Source organism: Podarcis raffonei, chromosome 11 (assembly GCF_027172205.1).
Source record: "Podarcis raffonei isolate rPodRaf1 chromosome 11, rPodRaf1.pri, whole genome shotgun sequence".
Taxonomy (NCBI): domain Eukaryota; kingdom Metazoa; phylum Chordata; class Lepidosauria; order Squamata; family Lacertidae; genus Podarcis; species Podarcis raffonei.
In genome coordinates this window covers 64,057,864-64,083,045 of record NC_070612.1, presented here as the reverse complement: position 1 = coordinate 64,083,045, position 25,182 = coordinate 64,057,864, and the positions used below count along the sequence as shown (strand labels likewise).

At 42.1% G+C, this 25,182-nt stretch overlaps 1 protein-coding gene across 1 annotated transcript; it reads left to right on the top strand.

The window, feature by feature from the left end:
- Positions 1-112: 112 nt before the first annotated feature.
- C11H9orf85 (chromosome 11 C9orf85 homolog) lies at positions 113-23,908 on the top strand. The gene is made up of 4 exons (XM_053407789.1): positions 113-257; positions 18,654-18,760; positions 20,151-20,264; positions 23,547-23,908. Exons 1-4 carry the CDS (start codon positions 156-158, stop codon positions 23,716-23,718), a joined length of 495 nt encoding a protein of 164 aa, XP_053263764.1. The 5' UTR covers positions 113-155; the 3' UTR covers positions 23,719-23,908.
- The last annotated feature ends 1,274 nt before the right edge of the window (positions 23,909-25,182 follow it).

Genomic DNA, 25,182 nt, shown 5'->3' with positions numbered 1-25,182 from the left:
AGGGCGGGCTCTGCGCGGGCGCAGCCAATCCGCGGCCTCGCGCCGGCGTCCCCGGGCCAATGCGGGCGCTCAGGAGACACTGCGGCGCGCGGCCCATTCGGCGTGGCGGGGGGCCGAGCGGCGGAAGCCGGGCAGCGTCACTTCCGGGCCGGAGGATGAGCTGCCCGCGGGGGAACGTGGCGCGCACGAGGCCGCAGCGGCACCAGAACGCGCAGGCCTTCCGCAACGACAGGCACGACGCCAGCGCCCGGCGCAAGGTAGGCGCCCCGCTCCCTCGGGGCCTCCTCGGAAGCCCCGCAGGCGCGCCTGGCGCGTCTCCCCTTTCTCTCCCTGCGCATCCAAGCATAAGCCGAAGACTTGCTCCGGGGCCGGGGCCGCCTCTGGCCCTCCAGGTGGTCCGAGTGCACCTAAGGAGAGAAGCTGAAGCCACCAGCAGCCCGAGGGCCAGAGCCCCCCCCCCCAGATGAGTTGAGAAAGTGTGACCGAAGGTGTGCGGTAGGAAGAGTGGCTGATAAGTGTCTGACATGTAATAATGATTTATTTACACCCCGCCCACCTGGCCGGGTTTCCCAGCCACTCTGGGCAGATTCCAACAAACTATTTAAAATGCAATGTAATCCAGGCCTGTCCATGTTTGGCTTCCAAGTGTGTGACCACAGAACTGCAGACCCAGGTTGCTGTTCCTGTTCTGCATGGCTTAATTAGACTGATCTCTCTAGTCAGGCAGGACCCACAATGCATAGAAAGCAGCATCTTTCAAGTGTAATTTAAATACTCATCACTGTAACCATCCCTTATGAAGTGTTGGCTGGCTGAAGATGCACCTGTGACGGAGTTTAAGGTGGAAGTTCTTGTTTGGGTGTGGACTAAGGAATGATGAGCCTTACCAATTTTATTTTGAAAACAAGGAGGATTTTTTAAACAAGCGGAGTTCTGAGTTTGTTTACATGTTTAAACAAAACTAGCTTGCAATGGTAATAAAAACAATGTAAATTAATAACGGCAGAACAAATAAAAGCCAGTAGCAGCCTATAAAAATAATCAGATGCTGAAAAGCCTAGGTAAATCAAGTTTCTACCTGCACTGGAAGAGCATCTGTTTTGATGCCAGGTGAGCCTTAATGGGGAAGGCAGCATATAAGCAAGGTGCCAGAAATGAGAAAGCCCTCTCTGGTTAAATTCATGTCAGGCCCTCTACCTTGCTTCTCCCAATATGCCACCTCTGGGTGGATGAGTTTCAATGGGGACTGCAGCACAGGCCCAAATTCCTGGGTTTAATTTCATTCCTACTGTCTCTGGTACCTGAGTTTCCCAGTTGGCAGAATCAGAGTAACCAGTTACAGGCACAAGAAGCTGCTATGCATGTGATATAATATCATGTGATATTTCATGAACGTCTGTCTCAAGCTCTTTTTATTTACCTTTTTTCTCAACTAAATAGCCCCAAATACTCATTGAGCAATGAACTCCAGGATACTGCAAGATGATAACAATGTAAATATTTTAGGCTTCTTTTCTGAGCAAACAATTTTCCCAAGCAATTATTACTGTAATAAAAACAAATGATAGAAACACTATAATATTTAAAACACACCAAATTCATAACACTAGACATTAAAAAACCTTACCCAATGAATGGGCATCATGCCTGGAAAACCAGTTGAAGAAAATTTTTCAGGGCCTTCCAAAAAGCTTGCAGCAAAGAGATTGGGTGCAGGTCCAGTGGAAGGGAATTCCACAGCGGTGGAAACACCATAAAGAAAGATCTCTCTGTCATGGCCACACAACTTTCTGACGTAATGGGTGGGCACACAAAGGGAACCTCCAAAGCAGAGCTTAAGGTACAAGCAGGGTGGTGTGGGTGTACTGTTGAATAAGTAACTTTGTTGTCATCTGAATTCTCTTTTCTTTGTGTGTGCCTGATGTGTATGGTGGTCAATATGACTGATCCTCCTGTTGTGATTATATTTGTTTGATAGTGTGACCTGTTGGCATTTACCGGTACTTTGAAATATATGTCCTTGGAAATGTAGCCTAAGGCCTTTAACTGTTCATATTAATACCAGTTCTTTCAATAAGATTTAGAACTGCCTAAGCCTGCAAACATTAAATGAGTAATATTTTTATTTAACAGTTTTAATAGTACTTTTTACTATAGAACTGTTGTTTCTACAATTGCATGAGGGCAGCTTCCCAATAATTTCTACATTCATGTTGAAGATATGTAGAGAGTCTTTATAAATGGTGGACATTCTACTTTCTGACATTTGCTGCTCTGGAAATGTGTTAGTCTGTTGCTGATTCCACCCTCTGAAGTTATTTACTTATTGGGCAACCATGTTTTTGACCATGAATAGATGCAGTTGTAGGGTTGTTCTTGTATTATGACATTCCATGTCATTGTTCTATAGCTGCATACCTTAATGGCAGGGCTTGAAAGAGAAACATTTGTACACTGCAGGCAGTAGAGTCCAGTTTGATCACACACCTAAACCACATTGCTATGGGAAAGGTCAGTTTCAGGCATTGACATTTAACGAGAAAGGTGGAGTGTTTTAGTCGGAGGTGAAAATATAAATTGGGATAAAGGAGAGGAAGAGGAGGTCCTGTTTGTGCAGGTGGAACACCTGGTGCTAATGGGCACCTTTGTTGGATGCAATCCAATCTACATATCTCAAATAAAGAAGAAAGAACACCATTGATATTTAACTAAAGCTGAAACACGAGGTGTGTGGGTGTGCGCGCATGCGTGCGCAAAGGCCACAGATGGAGCAGATTTTAAAACATGTTAAAAGTATTTTTCATTTATTTCTGCAGAGCATAAAGCTCTGAACAATTCCATGGGGGGGCTTTATATAACTAGTATAGTATAAATAAAAATAAAAAAGAAAAAAATTGTCTAGTAACACCTTATAGTTTGTTCTGGTATAAGCTTTCCTGTGCATGCAAAGCTTATACCAGAACAAACTTAGTTGGTCTATAAGGTAAAGGGACCCCTGACCATTAGGTCCAGTCGTGGCCAACTCTGGGGTTGCAGTGCTCATCTCGCTTTATTGGCCGAGGGAGCTGGCGTACAGCTTCCAGGTCATGTGGCCAGCATGACTAAGCCGCTTCTGGCGAACCAGAGCAGCGCACGGAAACGCCGTTTACCTTCCCACCGGAGTGGTACCTATTTATCTACTTGCACTTTGACGTGCTTTTGAACTGCTAGGTTGGCAGGAGCAGGGACCAAGCAACGGGAGCTCACCCCGTCGCGGGGATTCGAACCGCCGACCTTCTGATCGGCAAGTCCTAGGCTCTGTGGTTTAACCCATAGCGCCACCCGCGTCCCTGGTCTATAAGGTGCTACTAGACAATTTTTTAATTTTTATTTCGACTGTGTCAGACCAACATGGCTACGTACTGAATCTAGTATAGCATAGGGAGACTAAAGCATTTCAAATGGCTGTCTTCTCTTTTACCATCACTTAACCATATAAATTCTGTAAATTTGGGCATCATCACTGCTACTCTTTCACTGGGTATTAATTGGTGTATGCCAGGGATCAGCAAACTTTTCTACCAGCAGGCCAGCTTACTGTCCCTCAAATCTTCTGGCGGGCCGGACCACACACACATGCATGTGCACACACACGGATGGAGGGGGGCTGCTCTCTCTCCCCCAGCCCCTCCTCCTGCTTTCCTATCTCCTCCGGCAGTGGTTGGGACCCAACGATGGTGGTGGTTCCTCTTGTTTCTGGGAGAGCTTTCCCGGGCACCCGGCATGGGATCAGCAGGCGTTCCAAGCTCTGGCCGAAGCCCTGCAACACACCCGCCAGCCTCTCTGCCCATGGCCGTGATCCTGGCCAATCCGAAGCCTTGCCACCTGCGCGCTGAGGAAACCCGGCGCAGCTTCGGATTGGCCACCGTCGCCACCTGCCCAGAGGCATCCGTGGCTTTGGATTGCCTGTGGGAACTTCCTGGAGCCAATCCAAAGCTGCCTGTGTGCCTGTCGCGGAAGTTAGTCCCCATGCAGTGAGGCGTCGCTGCGCCATGCCAATTTAGTGTGGGGACTTTCCAGACGGGCAGCAGGGTCCTCAGGCTGTATTAAAGAGCCCCTCGGACCTTGTCCAGCCCACGGACCTTAGTTTGCTGACCCCTGGTATAAGCCATTTGGTTGTAATTAATTTTTATTTATTTTTGCTTCTGTTTTTAATTTTCCAACTAAAATATAATATTGCGCCTGTACTTCACTATTTGAATAATCCAAAAGAACATATAATGGATTTGTGTTACAGTGGTGAGAGGGGACATGTTAAAATATATGAATACAACCAAGTTCTCTTTTCTGCGTATGCCTCAGTTTCTTGCTATGATTCCATGACTGATAGAGCACCAGTGCACAATATCTTAGTGTTTCCTCTTTTAGTACACTCCCCTTTTGAATTTGAGTTTTAATGCTGTACACCTGGCTTTCTTGAAAGCAAAAATGTAGCCATGAGGCAAGTTTAACATTAACCCTGAACTATAGTATTGCTTTGAAAAAAAGAACAAGGCAGTTTTCTGTTTGTACTCATAAACTGAGATGTTCTATTGCAGATGTCATCAGGTAAGAAACCGCTTTTGTCATATGACTTACTGTATGCTTAATAAGCATGTGTCTTATCATGTGCACATATCTTACCTACTGATCCTTTACAGTTCTTGTTTATCCTGCAGTTGAGCTCTGCTGAGACTTGAGTCACTTTCACTTTTCAGCACTACTGCACAAAGCAGGGCATGAGAGCAGTATAGCAGGCAGCAGGCTCTTCAGTGGCCCTGGCTGCATCTGCTCAGGAACATCTTTCATTCCAGGCTTGACATGCTGGCACCAAACTTGAAGTACAAGAGAAATGGCCCAAATAAGGAGGATTGTGGCATAGAAGAAGCTATGCTGACTTCATCTTATGTGATTAGAGCAGGTGTTTGGCATGGCTCCATGTTCATCTGCTGTGCAGATAGACCGGGTTTGGTCTTTGCTGGGCACATGCATGGCCTGGGGGGGGGGGGAATCAAGTGCTTCTAAAATAGCCCCATTCAGGTGTTCAGTACTTTTTGTCTTCATCCCTACCTTTGCACCTGACCTTAGAATTTTGATTCTACTTTTCTGAAAGCTGCATTGGCTTACAAGAGCATTATGACTTCTTCAGAGGTTATGCTGGTGACTACTGGAGAAAGAACCTTTTCTGTGGTGTTTCCCAAATTGTAGGACACCCTCCCTAGACATACCCACCTAGTACTCTCTTTGTCATCCTTTAGGTACTAGGCATTGTCTGCCTTGGTCACGCATGCATGTAAAAGGGAAAGGGGTTGGCCACATGCAGGGCAAGATGTGGTGTGAATGGCAGCCGCTAGTATGGAATATGAATATAGCAGTAAGTAAGTAAGGTAATATAAGGAACACAGCAGGGTTAACATAAGAAAAAAAGTACCAGGATTATGTATGACATTCAAGTCAATTGCAGGATATACCAAGTTTGTGATGATACTTGTCTGAAAAGTGTCTTACAGTATTCGCTGTGTGTGAAATAAAAGAATGCCATTCCACAGTGTGGTACCGTTTGAAAGGGTTTCAGATGGTACACTCAGTAATTTTCCCTAGTTTTTTAGCTAAAGAAAACAATTCAAGGATAAAATAGTATTATTAAAACTACCCCCAGAGAAGTGTTACACCAGGAAGACAAGGCTCTCAAAGGGGAAAACACTGCCCTAGAGTCTAGAGATTGTAGTCCTTGTCTGAAATGATGTGTGATCTTCAAATATATATTCTTTCTCAGACTTGTAGTGTTAACTGCAATAAATCTGTACATTTTCATCCATCTTCCTGTCTTTGTGTCTGTGTGTGTGGGTTTTTTTAAAAAAAGAAAGTGGAAGGTGAAGTTCTACTCTTCCTATAATTTACAAATATAAAGATTTTGAATAGCCTTAGCATAAACGGAAGAGTTACAGAAAGAAAAACATACTGCTGATTTTTAAAAAGAAAATTAAACATACTTCCTTATTAATGTAAAGCAATACATGTATCCAGTGATTGCTAGAGAGAGAGAGAGAGAAGTCTAGAATAGGAAGCATAGGTCAAACAGGAAGTGGGTGTTGTGCCTCGGTTTCATAATTACAGTATTTCATGCTTCATTACCATTAAAATAATGATCCTTTTGCTTTATCATAGATTCCTGTTTGACAAGCTATAGGTAATGAATGACTTTAGTAGCCCTTGGGAAATGTCTGCACTCCTCTCAGAGCTGCTCAGGCAGAGCACTTCTGGCCATGCCTGCTTGCATTTCAAGTAGATTAACATTTCTGGGCTGCCTTTAGCGTTGAAACATTTCCCTTTCCCGTTGTGATGTCATACTCCCTTAATGGAATAGCAAAGTATTTGGAAGGAAAGCTCTCCCCCCGCAAAAAGGACATTGCTTAGCAACATCAAGTTTTCTTTCAGTGCTGAAGCCTAGAACAGTTTTGAAGTTTGCCTGGTGCCTCCCCAAACTATTAAAATGGTTAAAGATGCCAGAATGCTCTCAGGAATACAAAATACGGTATCTTTTCATTTGTTTGCTTTTGCATACTAATGAATACAAACCAGAAATGTGAGGAAGAGTAAGTAGAAGCTAGCTGTGAATTTTAAAACTATTTCTCATGGTGTTCTGCTTACATGTCTATTCAGAAGACTGGCAATCTTGTTAAAACCGGGGAATTTATGGCTTGTCCTGCTGTCTTTAACATATGCCCTACAAAAGGGGATATGCATCTTTTTAAAAAAGAATGAAGCTTACTAATAGCTGTAGTTGAAACACCTTCCACAACCTTGGTGATGATGATTTTATTACAACAACAACAACAATAATAATTAATAAATTTTATTTATACCCTGCCCTCCCCAGCTCAGGGCGGCTAACAAGCAATAATAAAATCAAGTTGAATGAATACAACTTAAAAAGAAGATTAAACACAACATTGAAACATTAAAATACAGCCTCATCACAGGAGGAGAAAGGAAAGAGGGGGAGGGAATCAATTGACTCCAAGCCAAAGGCCAGGCAGAACAACTCTGAAAAGGCCCTGGCTCTGGTTGAAGCTAATCTAACTTCTTTAGGGCCCGGGACCACTAGGGTGTTGCTATATATGGACCTCAAGGTCCTCCATGGGGCATACCAGGAGAGGTGGTCCCGTAGGTACGAGGGTCCTAGGCCGTGAAGGGCTTTAAAGGACAAAACCAGCACCTTAAATCTGACCCTGTACTCCACCGGGAGCCAGTGCAGCTAGAAAATGCCATCCATCTAGTAAATGGAAGTTGAAACCATATGAGGAAGTCAAAGAATATGTAAACGATTGGCTACACTATCGTCAGGTTAATGAAATGTTTAAACAGGATTTTAAAGTAAAAGGATTTGATGAAAATAAATCAAAGTTTGAAGTTGAGATATTAAGTAATAAATATAAAATTTTGTCTAAAATGTATAAATTGCTGCTTGATTGGCATTTGAAGGATGAGGAGGTAAAGTCTGTTATGATTCATTGGGCTAAAGATATTGGGTATAATATACAGCTGAACGATTGGGAAAAATTATGGAAGGAAGGTTTAAAATTTTCTGCATGCAATGCTTTAAAAGAAAATGTGATGAAAATGATGTATAGATGGTATATTACACCTCTAAATTGGCTAAAATGTATAAGGTAAGCAATAAATGTTGGAAATGTAAAGAAAAAGAAGGAACATTTTATCATATGTGGTGGGAATGTAAAAAGGTGAAAAACTTCTGGGAAATGATATATAATGAGATGGAAAAAATGTTGAGATATACATTTATTAAGAAACCAGAAGCATTTTTACTGGGCATTGTAGGAGATAATATAAATAGAAAAGACTGTAAGCTGTTTTTATATGCAATGACGGCAGCAAGAATATTGTTAGCACAAAAATGGAAGCAAGAAGAATTACCGATGAAAGAAGATTGGAGGATGAAATTGATGGAGTATGCAGAATTAGACAAATTAACAGGAAGAATTTGAAACCAGCAGGACCAGAGATTCACAGAAGATTGGTGTAAATTTACGGACTATTTGAAAAGTAATTGTGATGATCAGATTACATTTGTAGGTTTGCAAGAAGTTTTGTGAGGTGAATAATCTGAATTATTGCATAATTGGACAAAAAGGAAGATGTTAGTCAAGACAATTAAAGGCAATATGAATATAAAGAAATGCAGAAGATATAATAAAAATGGGGGATCATCAGAGGTGTTGATGGAAGTCCAAAAAGATTGTATAAGATGTGAAATTTTGTGGTATGTACGATAATATGCTTGAAAACGAATAATTTTTTTATTTTTTTTAAGGAAAATGCCACCCATCTGACTGGGTTTCCACAGCCACACTGGGTGGCTCACAGCATATAGCAGAACATACTAAAACATCAAACATTAAAAGCTTCCCAATACAGGGCTGCCTTCAGATGTCTTTTAAAAGTCAGATAGTTGTTTATTTCCTTGACATCTGAAGGGAGGGTGTTCCATAGGGACAACAGCAACAAATTATTATTTATACCCCGCCCATCTGGTTGGTTCCCTATAACCTCACTTCTTGCAGCGAGGGAACTACCAGAACACCCTCTGCTCTGGATCTCAGTGTCTGGGCTGAACGATGAGGGTGGAGACGCTCCTTCAGGTATACTGGGCCGAGGCTGTTTAGGGCTTTAAAGGTCAGCACCAACACTTTGAATTGCGCTCGGAAACGTACTGGGAGCCAGTGAAGATCTTTTAGGACTGGTGTTATATGGTCCTGGTAGGTGCTCCCAGTCACCAGTTCTGGATTAGTTGTAGTTTCAAAGTCACAATTGAAGTACTTTATATTGGAGCACCTTGGTTGGAATGCTGCAGAGAAGAGGAAGATAGATCTGCTGTTGAATTTTGCTGGTGGCATTGCTGCATTATTTTTTGGTTTCCTTTAGTAATCTGAGATTACTTTATTGTGTCTGGTTATATAGACTCAGTGCTTGATGCAATATGGCTTACCTTCTGCTACACAAATTCCACAGTCTGCCCAGCTACCGTATTTTTCGCCCTATAGGACGCACTTTTTCCCCTCCAAAAATGAAGGGGAAACGTGTGTGCGGCCTATGGGGTGAATGCAGGCTTTCGCTGAAGCCTGGAGAGCGAGGGGAGTCGGTGCGCACCGACCCCTCTCGCTCTCCAGGTTTCAGGAAGCTATCCGCTAGCCGTGGGAGACGCAGCTCTCCCACGGCTAGCGGAGACCTTGCCGGCACCCAGAAGCTTGGGGCGCGCTGAGCTCAGCACGCCCCAAGCTTCGGGCTTCGCGCAGCGCTCCGCTAGCCGTGGGAGAGCCGCGCGAAGTCCCGCGGCTCTCCCACGGCTAGCGGATAGCAGCCTGTTCTGGGGGCTGGGGTCGGGGGAAAGCTCGGGCTTCCCCCGTCCCAGCCCCGCACCTGGGGGGGAAACATTCTATACAAGATCTCAAAGTAGCTGTTTTACTACAAAGGAATTTCAGAAATAGACTGGAAAGAGAAGCTGCTGAATTGCAACTCATTACCAAACTTAAAACCATGGAGAGACCTGGTCTGAACAAAGACATTGGATTCTTATCTCATTATACATGACAAAGCCATTTTTCACCTTCTCACCCCTTGCTTTTTCCTGTAAGACCTATTGCAGTCGTTAAGAGTCGTCAACAGGCTCATCACAGCTATCTGCCAATCACAAATTCCCACCCCCCTTCTGAGTAATACCCCTCCCCGCCTTCTCACTATATAGAAGGATCTGGCAACTTCTGTTTCAGTGTATCTGAAGAAGTGTGCATGCACACGAAAGCCCATACCAAGAACTAACTTAGTTGGTCTTTAAGGTGCTACTGGAAGGAAAAAAATTTTTTGTTTTGCAATGTGTATTCTTGCTGCTGTTGTAGCATACATGAAGAAAGTTCTATCCTTCTTTGGCACCAATTGGCCGACTATGCCCAGGAGGAAGGCCTCTGGTTTCTTCAGGAAAGTATATTTAAATACCTTTTTCATTTCATTATAGATCATCTCCCAGAAAGCCTTAATCTTTGGGCACGTCCACCAAAGGTGAAAGAATGTACTTTCATTTTCTTTACATTTCCAACATTTATTATCGGGCAAATGATAGATTTTTGCAAGCTTGACTGGTGTCATGTACCACCTGTATATCATTTTCATAATATTCTCTCTTAGGGCATTACATGCCGTAAATTTCATACCTGTGGTCCACAACTGTTCCCGGTCAGCAAACATAATGTTATGTCCAACATCTTGTGCCCATTTAATCATAGCAGATTTAACCGTTTCATCCTGAGTGTTCCATTTTAACAGCAAGTTATACATTCTTGAAAGTATCTTTGTTTTGGGATCTAACAGTTCTGTTTCCAATTTTGATTTTTCCACCTGGAAGCCAATTTTTTTGTCCAAATTATAAGCCTCCCTTATTTGATAATAGTGAAGCCAGTCTCGCACTTTATCTTTTAATTTCTCAAAACTCTGCAATTTCAATTTGTCTCCTTCTTGTTCCAAAATTTCCCAATATTTCGGCCTCCATATTGAGCTTTTTCTGAGCCTTTGCTTCCATCGGTGACAACCACCTTGGGGTTTTATTTTCAGGTAAGTCTTTATATCTTATCCAGACATTAAACAATGCTTTCCTGACAATACGGTTTTTAAATGCTTTGTGTGCTTTGACCTTGTCATACCACAAATATGCATGCCACCCAAAAACATTATTAAAGCCTTCTAAATCCAAAATGTCTGTGTTCTCAAGAAGCAGCCATTCTTTCAACCAGCAGAATGCTGCTGATTCATAATAGAGTTTAAGGTCTGGCAGGGCAAACCCACCTCTTTCCTTTACATCAGTTGGTATTTTACATTTTATTCTGGGCTTCTTCCCCTGCCAGACAAATCTAGAAATGTCTCTCTGCCACTTCTGGAAACAATCCATTTTGTCCAAAATTTGCAATGATTGAAACAAAAATAACATTCTTGGCAATACATTCATCTTTATAGCAGCAATTCGACCCAACAAGGAAAGCTTCAAGTTTGACCATATTTCTAAGTCCTTTTTCACTTCTGACCAACATTTCTCATAATTGTCTTTAAATAGGTTTAAGTTCTTAGCAGTCATATTAACCCCCAGGTATTTTACTTTCTTAACCAATGTTAAACCTGTCTCCTTCTGAAACCTCTCTTTCTCAAACGGTGTTAAGTTTTTCTCAAGAACTTTAGTTTTTAACTTGTTCAACTTAAATCCTGCCGCATGACCAAATTCTTGAATCAATTCTAATACTCTTTTAGTACTAGATTCTGGCTCCTGTAACGTCAATACTAAGTCATCTGCAAAAGCTTTCAATTTGTATTGTTTGGCTCCGACCTGTATACCTTTAATCAAGCGGTCCCTTCTGATCATATTTAGCAAAACCTCCAGGACCGAAATAAAAAGCAATGGGGAAATTGGGCAGCCTTGTCGTGTCCCTTTCTCTATCTTAAATTCCTCTGTCACCACGTTGTTAACTATTAGTTTAGCCTTTTGTTCTGAGTAAATTGCACTTATACCATTTTCAAACCCTTGACCAACCCCCATCCCCTGAAGATTTTTCTTCATGAAACTCCAAGAAATATTATCAAAGGCTTTCTCCGCATCTACAAAAATTAAGACTGCTTTAGTATTAATGTTCACTTGCAACTTCTCCAAAATGTTAATTATATTCCTCGTGTTGTCAGACAAGTGTCTACCTGGGAGAAAGCAGCTTGGTCTTTATGTATCTCTTCCACTAATACTTTTTTTAATCTTTTAGCCAAAATATCAGCAAATATTTTGTAATCCACATTGAGCAGGGATATGGGGCGGTAGTTCTTAAGTTGTGTCTTTTCAGACTCAGTTTTCGGTATAAGCGTAATATAAGCTTCCTTCCACGATTCTGGCGCTTTTTTCCCCTCCAATATTTCATTACAAACCTCCTTTAGTGGTTGAATTATCCAATCCTTCAAGGATCTATAATATTTTGAGATTAAGCCATTCGGCCCTGGAGATTTGCCCAACTGCATATTCTGGATTCAGCAGAGGAAACACAGCCCAGAATAACTAAGGAGATAGTACAAGAATACTTGGCTGGTTTAGATGTATTCAAGTCTCCAGGGCCAGATGAACTGCATCCAAGAGTATTAAAAGAACTGGCAGATGTGATCTCAGAACCACTGGCAGTCATCTTTGAGAATTCCTGGAGAATAGGCGAAGTCCCGGCAGACTGGAGGAGGGCAAATGTTGTCCCTATTTTCAAAAAGGGGAAAAGAGAGGACCCAAATAATTACCGCCCAGTCAGTCTGACATCAATACCAGGGAAGATTCTGGAGCAGATCATTAAGCAAACAGTCTGTGAGCACCTAGAAAGGAATGCTGTGATCACCAATAGTCAGCATGGATTTCTGAAAAATAAGTCATGTCAGACTAAGCTGATCTCGTTTTTTGACAGAATTACAAGCCTGGTAGATGAAGGGAACGCAGTGGATGTAGCCTACCTTGATCTCAGCAAGGCATTTGACAAGGTGCCCTATGATATTCTTGTAAAGAAGCTGGTAAAATGCGGTCTTGACTATGCTACCACTCAGTGGATTTGTAACTGGCTGACTGACCGAACCCAAAGGGTGCTCATCAATGGTTCCTCTTCATCCTGGAGAAGAGTGACTAGTGGGGTGCCACAGGGTTCTGTCTTGGGCCCGGTCTTATTCAACATCTTTATCAACGACTTGGATGATGGACTCAAGGGCATCCTGATCAAATTTGCAGATGACACCAAACTGGGAGGGGTGACTAACACCCCAGAGGACAGGATCACACTTCAAAACGACCTTGACAGATTAGAGAACTGGGCCAAAACAAACAAGATGAATCTTAACAGGGAGAAATGTAAAGTATTGCACTTGGGCAAAAAAAAATGAGAGGCACAAATACAAGATGGGTGACACCTGGCTTGAGAGCAGTACATGTGAAAAGGATCTAGGAGTCTTGGTTGACCACAAACTAGACATGAGCCAACAGTGTGACGCGGCAGCTAAAAAAGCCAATGCAATTCTGGGCTGCATCAATAGGAGTATAGCATCTAGATCAAGGGAAGTAATAGTGCCACTGTATTCTGCTCTGGTCAGACCTCACCTGGAGTACTGTGTCCAGTTCTCGGCACCACAGTTCAAGAAGGACACTGACAAACTGGAACGTGTCCAGAAGAGGGCAACCAAAATGGTCAAAGGCCTGGAAACAATGCCTTATGAGGAACGGCTAAGGGAGCTGGGCATGTTTAGCCTGGAGAAGAGGAGGTTAAGGGGTGATATGATAGCCATGTTCAAATATATAAAAGGATGTCACATAGAAGAGGGAGAAAGGTTGTTTTCTGCTGCTCCAGAGAAGCGGACACGGAGCAATGGATCCAAACTACAAGAAAGAAGATTCCACCTAAACATTAGGAAGAACTTCCTGACAGTAAGAGCTGTTCGACAGTGGGATTTGCTGCCAAGGAGTGTGGTGGAGTCTCCTTCTTTGGAGGTCTTTAAGCAGAGGCTTGACAACCATATGTCAGGAGTGCTCTGATGGTGTTTCCTGCTTGGCAGGGGGTTGGACTTGATGGCCCTTGTGGTCTCTTCCAACTCTATGATTCTATGATGTTTCTTTTCAGAGATCTGTATCTAGATGTAAAAACCTGTTAGCCAAAACTAATGGTATAGCCCACATACTACCGAAACAATTAAAAAGCAAGAGGATGTTGTTAAACTTCTCAGTGATACTTTAATTCCTGCCCACTTGAAATGCCATGTTTTTAGTGCAAAAAAGCAACAGAGAGAAATATAAGATACAAAGCAGCCAGCTCCCACCTGTATAATTCCAGCCTGTGGAAACTGGAAATCAGCCTTTTCCTATCCCTGCCATTCTTTCTTTTTAAAAAGTCATTTATACTTTTCAGATTTATACATTTCACTGATTTTACAATCATTTTGACATTTCAAAACTTGACTTCCTTCCCCCTCTTTCTGCGATTCCTTAAATTTATTTTTAATATCTTTTGCGTATCCAAATTAACTTAATTTGGTCATTTATTCATCTTCTTTAAATATATACTCTTATGAAACTATAGGCTATTACAATAATCCTAACAATGTTTTTATCTGTTTACAATTTTTCTAAATACTCAATAAACCATTTCCATTCTTTTATAAAAAGGTTATCTTGATTTCTTATTCTTCCAGTAAGTTTCGCCATTTCTACATATTCCATAAGTTTTTGTATCCATTCTTCCTTTGCTGGGAATACTACTTCTTTCCATTTTGGGGCAAGTAACATTCTTACTTCAGTAGTCACATACATGAATAAGTTTCTGTACAGTTTAAGTAGTTCTGCCCCTGTAATTCCCAAGAGAAAATCTTCTGGGTTTTTTACGAATGTTATTTTAAACACCTTTTTCATTTCATTACAGTGGTACCTCGGGTTACAGACGCTGCTAACCCAGAAATAGTACCTTGGGTTAAGAACTTTGCTTCAGGATGAGAACAGAAACCGTGCTCTGGCGGCGCAGCGGCAGCAGGAGGCCCCATTAGTTAAAGTGGTACCTCAGGTTAAGAACAGTTTCAGGTTAAGAACGGACCTCCAGAACGAATTAAGTATGTAACCAGAGGTACCACTGTATGTATCATTTCCCTGTACAGTGGACGCTCGGGTTGCGAATGTGATCTGTGCGGAATGCACATTCGCAACCCGCAGCGTCCGCAACCCACAGCAGCATGTTGGTGCATGCGCGGGTTGCGATTTGGCGTGTCTGCACATGTGCAAAGCGCAGTTTAGTGCTTCTGCGCATGCGTGACCACCGAGACCCGGAAGAAACCCATTCCGGTACTTCGGGTTTCGGCGGTCCGCAACCCGAAAAAACAGAACCTGAAGCGTCTGTAAGCCGAGGTATGACTGTAAGCCTTAACCGCAATACAGTGGCTCTTCAGTAGTTGAGTTACCGCTGTAATTCTTGTTTGATAATAGAACTTGGAAGGCTAGACAAGCAAATGTCACTAGGTAGATCAGGTAAATAAATATTTCTGATTCTATTGTCTCGCATAAGTTGAAGGCTGTAATGTGACTACCAGCACGCTTTGTGGTAGCACAGCCCTTTTCCCATTTCTCACGAGCTGTGACAACAATGCAAGAAAATTGCTGACATTACAATTCTCCTCTGTTTCTTCAGGAGAATGCCATTTAGTCAAGTGTCCCTTAAGCATCTCATTTTTGGGTCCCTGCTTCTAGTCTTTCCACATTTAACTTCTGCCTTCAAGTTTCTGAACCATTAACAAACTGAATAGCGCTTTTATCTTTTCTTAATATGTAATAATACATAGTGACAACATTTGAATCAAGTGACGGGGACCATTGTAGAATTCTCAAATTTATAGACTACGATCCTCAGAATGTTGACAATTCATATTTTTTAAAATTACATTTTGTTATAACAAATTGTGATTGCAATCACATAAATGTATCTATTGGATTGTAATTAGTTCAGTTGTAAACAATATACAATAACAAAATACTGAAGGCTTCTTGTAGGAAGGAATTAGACAGTTTTCATTGTGTAGCATCTTTCTTTGGATTGTGCAGTTAAAATTAGCTAAGTGCCTTATAAAAACCTCACAATTCTAGCTAATATATTCAGGAAGTGTGAATTAAATGGCTTAAAAGCTAACTTCCTCTTCTAGTCTAAAATCTTTGTACCCATCATGATTGCCACAATGGCCTTTGCAATAAATTAGCTTACAGTTAATCTTTCCCACTCCAAGCCTTACAACCTTAGCTTTTGAACTGGGCTTATCCAAGTTTTTCTTTTGCCTTTGCAAAAAAAAAAAAAAGCGCTATTTTCCACATTATATCTCTACTGATGCTATTATCATGCCCCTGCAAATTCTTCTTTGCTTTGTGTTTTCTGTGATATGAATTGTTTGTAATTTTAACTGTATACATTTGTAATATGCAAAGCATTTTTTTCTTTTAAAAAATTGCTTTGTTTTTCCTGCCAACACTTGACCTTGAAGTCTGAGTCATCTTAGTTTTCTCAGTGCTTACACTGTTTCCATGAAGAAACTTTAATGGGATGAATACAGGCAATTTAAACCACCCTTACAAACAGAAACAAAACTGTTTGCATTCTAAAGCAGTTATTTTTCATTGACTTTTTCTTATTTATTTATCTATTTATTTATTTTACTTTACTTTCTCCTGATCTGCTGTATTGTAGTGAATATCATTTGGGTAACCGTAGCAGATGTGGAATTCATAATTGTGAAAGCTCAGCTTTCACATTTACCGGTAGTTGTTGCTTTGTTTCTTAAACTGTGTTTCTGGTTCTTATGGCTGTGAAAAATAAACTTGAGAGCATAGTGCCAGTCTTAACTCCACGCTGTCCTAACGGTCCGAGGACAGGATAAATACAAGAAAGAATATGCTTATAAGGGGCTAAAGGAATTGTGCATGTACCTAATGAAATATAATTTTCACTGTTGTTTCTGCAATACATCAGCAAAGGCAATCTTAATACTCATCAGAGCCTTCGCTTGGCAGTTTGGGACCATCAGCTGCACATGTGATTCCCAAATGTTCATAGAATCAGAATTGTGTTGAGTTAGAAAGGGACCCCAAGGGTCATCTAGCCCAACCCCCTTACAGATGGCTATCCAACCTCTGCATAAAAACCTCTAAGGAAGGAGAGCTCACAAGGTCCTGAGGGAGTCCAGTCCACTCTCAAACAGCTCTTACTGTCCGAAAGTTCTTCCTGATGTTTAGTCGGAATCTTCTTTCTTGTAAGTTTGACTCCTATTGTTTGTACCTATTGAAACTTACTTTGGGCCCAGTTCTCCAATCTGTTATGGTCATTTTGAATTCTGAATCTGTGTATAAGGTGACATTAGAGAAGTTTATAAAATTATCCATGGCATGGAAAAGTGGATAGGGAAGAGTTTTTATCCATCTCTAACAGTACAACTCACGGACATCCAATTAAACTGAATGTTGGAAGGTTCAGGGAAGATAAAAATAAATACTTATTCACACAGCACCCACAGGCGGCAGGACGATATGATCAGACAAATTCACGGAGGAGCTTACTATGATGTGCCTCCACAGCTGGAAGAAGAAGAAGAGTTTGGATTTGATATCCCGCCTTATCACTACCCTAGGGAGTCTCAAAGCAGCTAATATTCTCCTTTCCCTTCCTCCCCCACAACAAACACTCTGTGAGGTGAGTGGGGCTGAGAGACCTCAAAGAAGTGTGACTGGCCCAAGGTCACCCAGCAGCTGCATGTGGAGGAGCGGAGACGTGAACCCGGTTCCCCAGATTACGAGACTACTGCTCTTAACCACTACATCAGCAATGCATCTGAATACCACAAGAGACGAGTGAGCTTAGGCTTCCCACCTTTGTTCTGGCAAAATACAGGACAGGGTAGGGCGGTGCGGTTGGGGGACAGTTTTTTTAAAAATTCTGGTGCTGAAGTGACTTGAAAGCAACCCATTACAATCTATTGCAACCTAACTGGATTGCATCTCTGGAATTTGTCACACGCACACACACACACAATGGATTTTACATTGAATTTTACATTGAAATACAGGACAATCCTGTGTTATACAGGTGGCAACCCTGAGTCTGCTCTTGTGCTCAAATCCTGCTTGCAGATTTCCCACATGCATCTGGTTGGCCATTGTGATAACAGGATACTGGAATATATGAGCCATTGGCATGATGCATTAGGCTCTTCTTATGGAGTTAAATCTGATTAGTCAACAAGGAGTCGAGTTCTTGCGGAGATAATGTTGCGATAGTAGGATGAGTAGCTTCCTGCTCACTGTTGGAATAGCTGAGTCACCTCTCTCTCTCAGTAGGTACAAGGGGAAATTTACTATGCACTGATGTTTGGCCAGAGTGTCAAACTAGCCTAGCATGGTGATGTTCACATGCTAATACATGATGCTTAACACTACTGTAAACATCTCTAATAAGAAAGTTGCTAGCAGTGTTAATTTTGACTGATTGGAGAGAACATTTGCAAATGCTTCCCTTCATCCTTGCAACTCCCTGCCTTGCAGTGACGGAGGCCAAGCAGAGAATGGTTGTGATTTTTATTTGGAGCCCTTGGTGGTGGTATAATATTGCTAGTTCTTTTCTTCAGCCATCTGTGTCTGACAACATGTGTCTGACTCACAGCTGATGGGATTTCCAAAAGCTGTTTAATATGGAACTGTGTGTTTGGTTAAAAGGGTGACGTGAGAAATCTCACCAGGTATTTCTAAGGCTTTTGGCTGCAATCCAGAAAGCTTTTTTGAATGTACCCAACTAAGTCTGCAGTCAAACAATAAGTAGATTGGTTCATTCTTTCCATAAAAATCATAGCATGTGCCTTTCCTCAAGCAATCCAGAAAACAGTGTAACTAATGCTGACAAAATTTTGAACAGCTTTTCATAGATCATACACATTACATCGCATATGGTTTCTTAAAGTTTTCAAAACTAGAAATAATGAAGTTGTCACTGATTTGTGAGATTTTGTATTTCAAGTTCAACTAAGCAAATGCAAACTCTTCATATTCCTTTTAGAAAATTAATGCAAAAATCCATGAAGGGCTATGTCAGCATTGTAAGGAAGTCCTGGAATGGCGTGTAAAATTCAACAAATACAAGCCACTAACGCAACCTAAAAAATGGTGAGTAAATATTGTTCCATAGCTTACTACTTTGCTGTTATTACATGTGCTCAGTGCAGACCAGTATGTACTGAAGATACTTGACTGTATTCAGATGTCAAGGTGACCCAAGGTGTGGACACAGCCACAGTCTTGTGATTTCATGAAATAAATTTGTGAGTAATGAGGCATGCTGAAGAAATGTTGATACAAAAGCCATGCAAAGTAAAGACTGTCATTAAATTGGAGCTATGGAACACTTCCTTAAAATTAATCTAGGTGAATAGTCTTCAGTGGACTTTGAACTATCTTAGACCTCCATTGCTTGAATAATCATTAGTTGCTCTTCCATACATTCAGAGACAAATGATGTATGCAGGCATGCATGTAAATAAGCTTCAGTGTATTATTTTTAAATGAGAAGCACCTCAGGAGTCTGCAGTTTTGAGCAGGGCAATGATAGGGTATGCAGGACCCTGCATGGGGAGGAAACCGTTTTGAGAGGGAGAGATTTAAGCACTCCCTTTCCATTCACTTACAATCAAGCCTGTCTGCTTTTCATTAATACAAAACAAAAATCTGGGCTTTGTGACTTGTGGTTTTTGCTCAATGTGTCATTTGCTTCTCAGAAGGAGTAATACCTTTGCAACACTAGGTGATTCATACAGAGGAACGCCTTGCAGTTATAGACAATCTTTGGGCTTGCCTTTGTTTTTGAAAGTGTTGTATCACTCAAAGTCTCTATTGCGAGGAGGAAAGGGTGTGTTTGAAACGACCTTTGTGACTCAGGCTGCTTTCTTATGTACACTTCCATAGGAGTGAGTCCTGCCAAACTCATTGGGACGTACAAGGCAATTTTATGTTTAGAAGTCAGGGCTATGTTTTGGTGGCCCAAGTTTCATGAAGTAGCAGAATTTGATAGATAACTTTCAGAGTAAGCCAGTGGCCCTTGCTCAGTGTCACTGAGTTGGGATTTATACTGGGCTGTTACCTTACTGTAGAGAAGATGAGAACTACTGACTCCTGAAGAAACTGCCACTGATACAGGGTATAAGCAACCAGCAAAGTGTTCTTTGTGTTGGTTTGTCTTTTTAACATTTTGTGCGTCTGGGGAATATGTGCAGCTGGAAAATCTGCTTTCAAGAAGCCTTGTGCCAGGGATGTAGAATGTAATGCAGGAGAGGGGAACCTTCTCTAACCCTTTGGGAAGAAAGGAGGTATTACATATTGCAAAATGAAGAAGAAAGAAACAAGCAAAACCCTCTCATTCTCACAGGATTTCAAAGCTTCTGAAAATCATTCAAACATCTCTCTTACTCGGCTATCTGAAATTTGAAAGATATGCAGCGATCTTTTGTAACAAACAGTCTGGTTAACCATTTTAATTCAACTTTTGTGTTTCTTTTAATAGTGTCAAATGTCTGAAGAAGACTGTAAAGGATTCTTACCACATCATCTGCAAACTGTGTGCTCATGAATTAGAGCTGTGTGCTAAATGTGGAAAGAAAGAAGAAATTGTGATTCCGTAAGCATTTCACTTAACATTTGTGTATCCCAATTTATTTCACACAGGTGTTGGCAAACTTTGGTGTCCAGCCAGAAACATTCTGATGCCTGGACCTTCCTTGCCTAATGGGCAGGCGGGAGCAAGTTCAAAGCCACATCAGAATCCAGGCTTGGACCAAGCTCCAGAGCTGGGAGGAAGTATCAGGTTCCTCCTCACAGTGGCAGTGAAAGTTAAATTGTCCAGCCCTGCTTATTTCGTGATCTATACCTTAGATTTGATGTGTGTAATAATCATCTTAACTGGTCTTGGAGTAGCTTTGAATGTGAGGTGGAAGGGGAAGGAAACGCAAGCATCTGCCATGCTCCATGTGTCTTGTTTATCACGGCCAAAATGCAGCTCTTGTGTCTTTTGGCACGGTCTCCTTGTGCCGTGCAAATGCTGTTCCTGCATGTGAAGCACCTCCATCTCTCTTTGGGCAGATGTGTTGCAGTGCTGGTTGGAGAAGTAAGTGTGGCCTCTTACGCCGCCTCCTCTTCAGCTTTTCCAAAAGGCGGGAAGAGGAAGGAAGAGGAAAACTAACCAAGTCAGGCACCAGTTATTGAAGTCACCAAAGTCTCATAATAACCAGTATGAATGGAAACTGTTTGAAGAGAGTGAGGGAACCAGAGGAATCTGGTCTCTTAATAGAGCCAACCGAGTGGCCTTGCTTCCTAGGTCTTTGTATCCTGATGGAATGATTGTTGCTAGACAGTTGTGGGAGAGGAGGAGTCATCAACTTCAGTGCTTCCACATGAGGATGCCTAGGTTTGCCATCTTAACCACAGGCTTGGACCCTTCCCTTTTCCAGTAAAGTGGCCAAATGGTAATTTGCTACAACAAAATGGGGCACATTGATGAAACTACGAGTTTGGTTACATAAAGGAGTTCCATTAGTAATGCAAATGCTCACACCTTGGCTGCATCTATTTATATACATGACTAGGCTGGAACTACCAGAGTTAACCTAATTGAGCTGTTTGTGGAAATCATTTTTAAGCACCTCACCAAATGTTGATTTTTAGCACAATAGCTTTTAAAACATGCTATGAGTTTTTTCAATATAGTTGTTCTGATATGCATCAATTTTGCAACAGTCAGACAACAATGTGTTACTGGAAAAATGCTGTTTTCTTCCTAACTAGCATATCTATAGCATTTTTACAGAAATGGGTTATATGACTGATAACTACCTGGATGCCGACCTCACTTGTAGTGAGCAATCTCTTCTCTCACACACAAAACACATAATATCTGGGTCATTTCAGGAACTCCTATATTCTTAAATGCTTCCAGATCTGGAGGCTAATTGTTTCCAGTAATATTACAGCAGGGTCAGCACTTACCTAGGCATTAAAAAATAAACCAGGAGGAGATACTGGTATTCAGTGATATGCTATGTGAATTGTGGGCACTCTCCTTTAATGGCATATGAGAGCACAGCTCAATTTTTTTTAATAACAAAAAATACCTTCCCATTTTGGTCAACTGCCTATGATTAAAACTGTTGCCCACATGCGAACACTAAACAAAATTTTATTTCTTTATTTCATTTAGTAAATTTTTCTGCTGCCCTTCTGCCAAGGATCACAGGACAATTAACAGTATAAAACCCCCAAATGAATAACATAGTAAGAAACAAAAACAGTTACCTCCCCCCAGATTAAAAAGCCATAGATTGTTTAATTAGCCAAAGACCTGGGAAAAGAGAAATGTGCCTCACCAGGGAGAGCATTCCACAAGTGGGGAGCCACCACAGAAAAGGCCCGCTCTCATGTTGCCACCCTCCAAATCTCTTGCAGGTTGGTTCCCATGGGGAGAGGCGGTCCTTGAGGTACTGCAATCCTGAGACAGATAAAAAATGGATGACAAATGCCTTAGATGTGTCAAATGATGCTTCATAGTTAATACATTAAACAGAAAAGAGAAACCGGACCTAGGTTAGGCTATATAGAGCAGAACAGCTCTCTTTATTACCCCCACACCAGCAGTTTCTCCTTGCTTCCCACGAAGCATTACTGTGCTGTTCTGGCCAGCATGACTGACGGGTTGAGGTTGCATTACCCTCATGGTTGCCCCGGATCAGACATGTCGGACCTGCCGACCGCAGTTGACTGGTCAATTGCAGGGTTGATCTTGGTCGATCGCGGGCCGAGGCAGCCAGAGCACAGGAGGCTCCTCACCAGCCAGAAAGGCAACGGGAGCTGGGCGTGAAAGATGCACGCGCACAACAAAGGCAGAAGGAGAAGCCGGCGGGAGGAGGAAGAGGGCGGAGGCACACGCAGACGGAAAGGCATGCTGTGTGTGTGTGAGAGAGAGAGAGAGAGAGCGCTGGTTGGGGGGTGGGGGAGAGGAGAAGCATCGCCCAGAGTTCTGCAGCCCATCTGCTTTGAGGGGGGAGGCGGGATCAGGATTGCCTGCACGGCTCCCTTTGACAAGGGCGGGGGGAGCATCTGGCATCGGGCGAAGCAGCCAGCGCCCACCCACCCTGTACCCAGCCCTGCCCCCTCAGGGGAAGCAGCCAGTGCCCGCCCAGCCTGTACCCATCTCTGTCCCCTCGGGAAACAGCCAGTGCCCACCCATCCCTGCCTCCTCAGGAGAAGCAGCCGGCGGTGCGCACCCACCCACCCTGTACCCATCCCTGGGTGGTAGATCACTGCCAGTTTTTATAGTGGATCGCAGACCACAGGCTACTCCAAGTTGGACATGCCTGCCCTAGTCTATGCCATATGACCTTACCCGGATCCTGAGATCATCTTCCGAGGCCCTCCTTTGTGTGCTGCCTCCTCAAGAGGTCCAGAGGGTGGCAGCATGAGAACGGGCCTTCTCTGCAGTGGCTCCCCGTCTGTGGAAAGCTCTTACCAGGGAGGTTCGCCTGGTGCCTTCTTTGTACACCTTTAGGTGCCAGGCAAAAACGTTCCATTTTAATCAGGCCTTTGGTTGATTTGGCTGATATCAAAATGTGTGTTTTTTAAGGGAGGGAGGTTATTGGGTAGTGGTTGTTTTTATTTTGATATTGTATTTTGTGGTTTTATATTTTGATTTTATTCTGTGAACTGCCCTGAGACCTGCGGGTATAGGGCGGTATATTAAGTAAGTAAGTAAGTAAGTAAGTAAGTAAGTAAGTAAGTAAATACGTAAGTCAATAAAAATATTTGTATGAAATATTTGTATGAAAAGTCTCTTCTCCTCCTGCATCACATCCCAGTTTCAAAATTCAGGGATGAAAGCTGGAGAAATGATACTTTGTGTATTTTGTCATAGGATTCAGAAAAGTCTAGAGAACACTGAGCATGAACCTTCCAAAAACGATCAAACAAGAAACAGAAATGTTGAATTTGAGGAAAGCCATGAATTGGACTTAAGTGGCGAGGAAGATGACGATCTGGATTTACTGGTGAAGAAAATTATAAACTTAAAGCCTGAAAGGACCTGAGTCTAATTATCTCTCCAGGGAGAAGAGTTTGGGTACAAATTCCATTTCCAGCCAGGAGATTGCTTATTATTGGACACTTTTGCAGTTTAAGGTTCATGGTATCTGGAATGGTTAGCACAAACCTTATGCCTGCATTTTCTTAAAATTTGGTAGAGAATACTACCATTTAATAAACTTTTCTTTAAAAATGGATTAGAGTAATTTTGTGCATTCAAATGAGTGTCTTCATTGCTTGTTGATTCCCCCGGGCGCCTGCCCCTTCGCCTTTCCCAAAACACAGTGGAAGAAGCTCAGATAGATAAGCTAGGCACCAAAGACACCTGAAACCTCGGTTACAGTCGCCACAATGGAATGTCTATTCACCAGTTGGTTGGACTGGATGTCCCTTGAGGTCCCTTCCAATGCTACGATTCCATGATCTCAACCACATTGCTTGACTATAGTCTGCTTTTACAACAAATCACTTGTCCCAGTATGCAAGGAGGAGAAGCGCGCACGGCAGGAAGGGAAATGGTATTGACAATGGACTAAGGCAGAGGTTTTTTTTTTTTTAAAGATATTTATTGAAATTTTCAACTTTAATACATTAAAAAAGAATCAAAAAAGGAAAAACAAAAAGGTTTAAAAACACATAAAGTTCACAATCCTTATTTTTCTATAACATATTTCCCTGACTTCCCCACACCTCCCCTTTTTATATTCCAATTCAAAATGTTAGTTCAGCAAGTTCTTATCCCTAATTTTAACCTTTTTCTATTTAGTTCATTTTTAAAAAGCAATTTTGCCTTATCCAAACTTAAACACAATACTTATGCATCAATACTCGTTCTTAAAACATTTTTCTAACGTCGACCCAATTTCCCTTCCACGAATTCCCCAATTTTCATACAAATAACAAAATAAAATAAAAATAAAACAGATTGTAATTATACACCCTTTGGATTCCCAAACTCCACCCCCCCTTTCCCGGTTTCAATCCCCAACAAATGTCCATCAGTCTTAGTCTACTATCAGCCTGGAGATCTCACGTCCGAGGCTCTTAATTCTCTCTCAATTCCTCTCTGCCGGTTTTTTTATAGTCCTTAATATTAAACACCAGATCTCGGAGAAGCTCTGGCCCAACGGGATCCATGTTTCTTCCAGCCAGACCTCCATACTTAAAAGTGGAGCCCGAATCATGTTTCTTATTCCTTTCAAGTCCAAATGTCCCCAAAGCTCCAACTTCCACCTTAAGCAAATTTGTAATCCTTGGGTCTTCAGATCTCCACATGAGGAGATCTCTCCATTCTTCAATCTCCAATTCAAGCCAGATTTTCGACATCAAGTTCTTATTTTCCTTTGTAGCCATCATGTCAGGCCTCTGGCTCTCCTTTATCATCTGCAAAGTTACAGCTCCTCCTTCCTTTTCCTCAGGAACAACATATATCTCCTTCTCCACACTCTCAAAGCTCTCAAGTTTCTCTT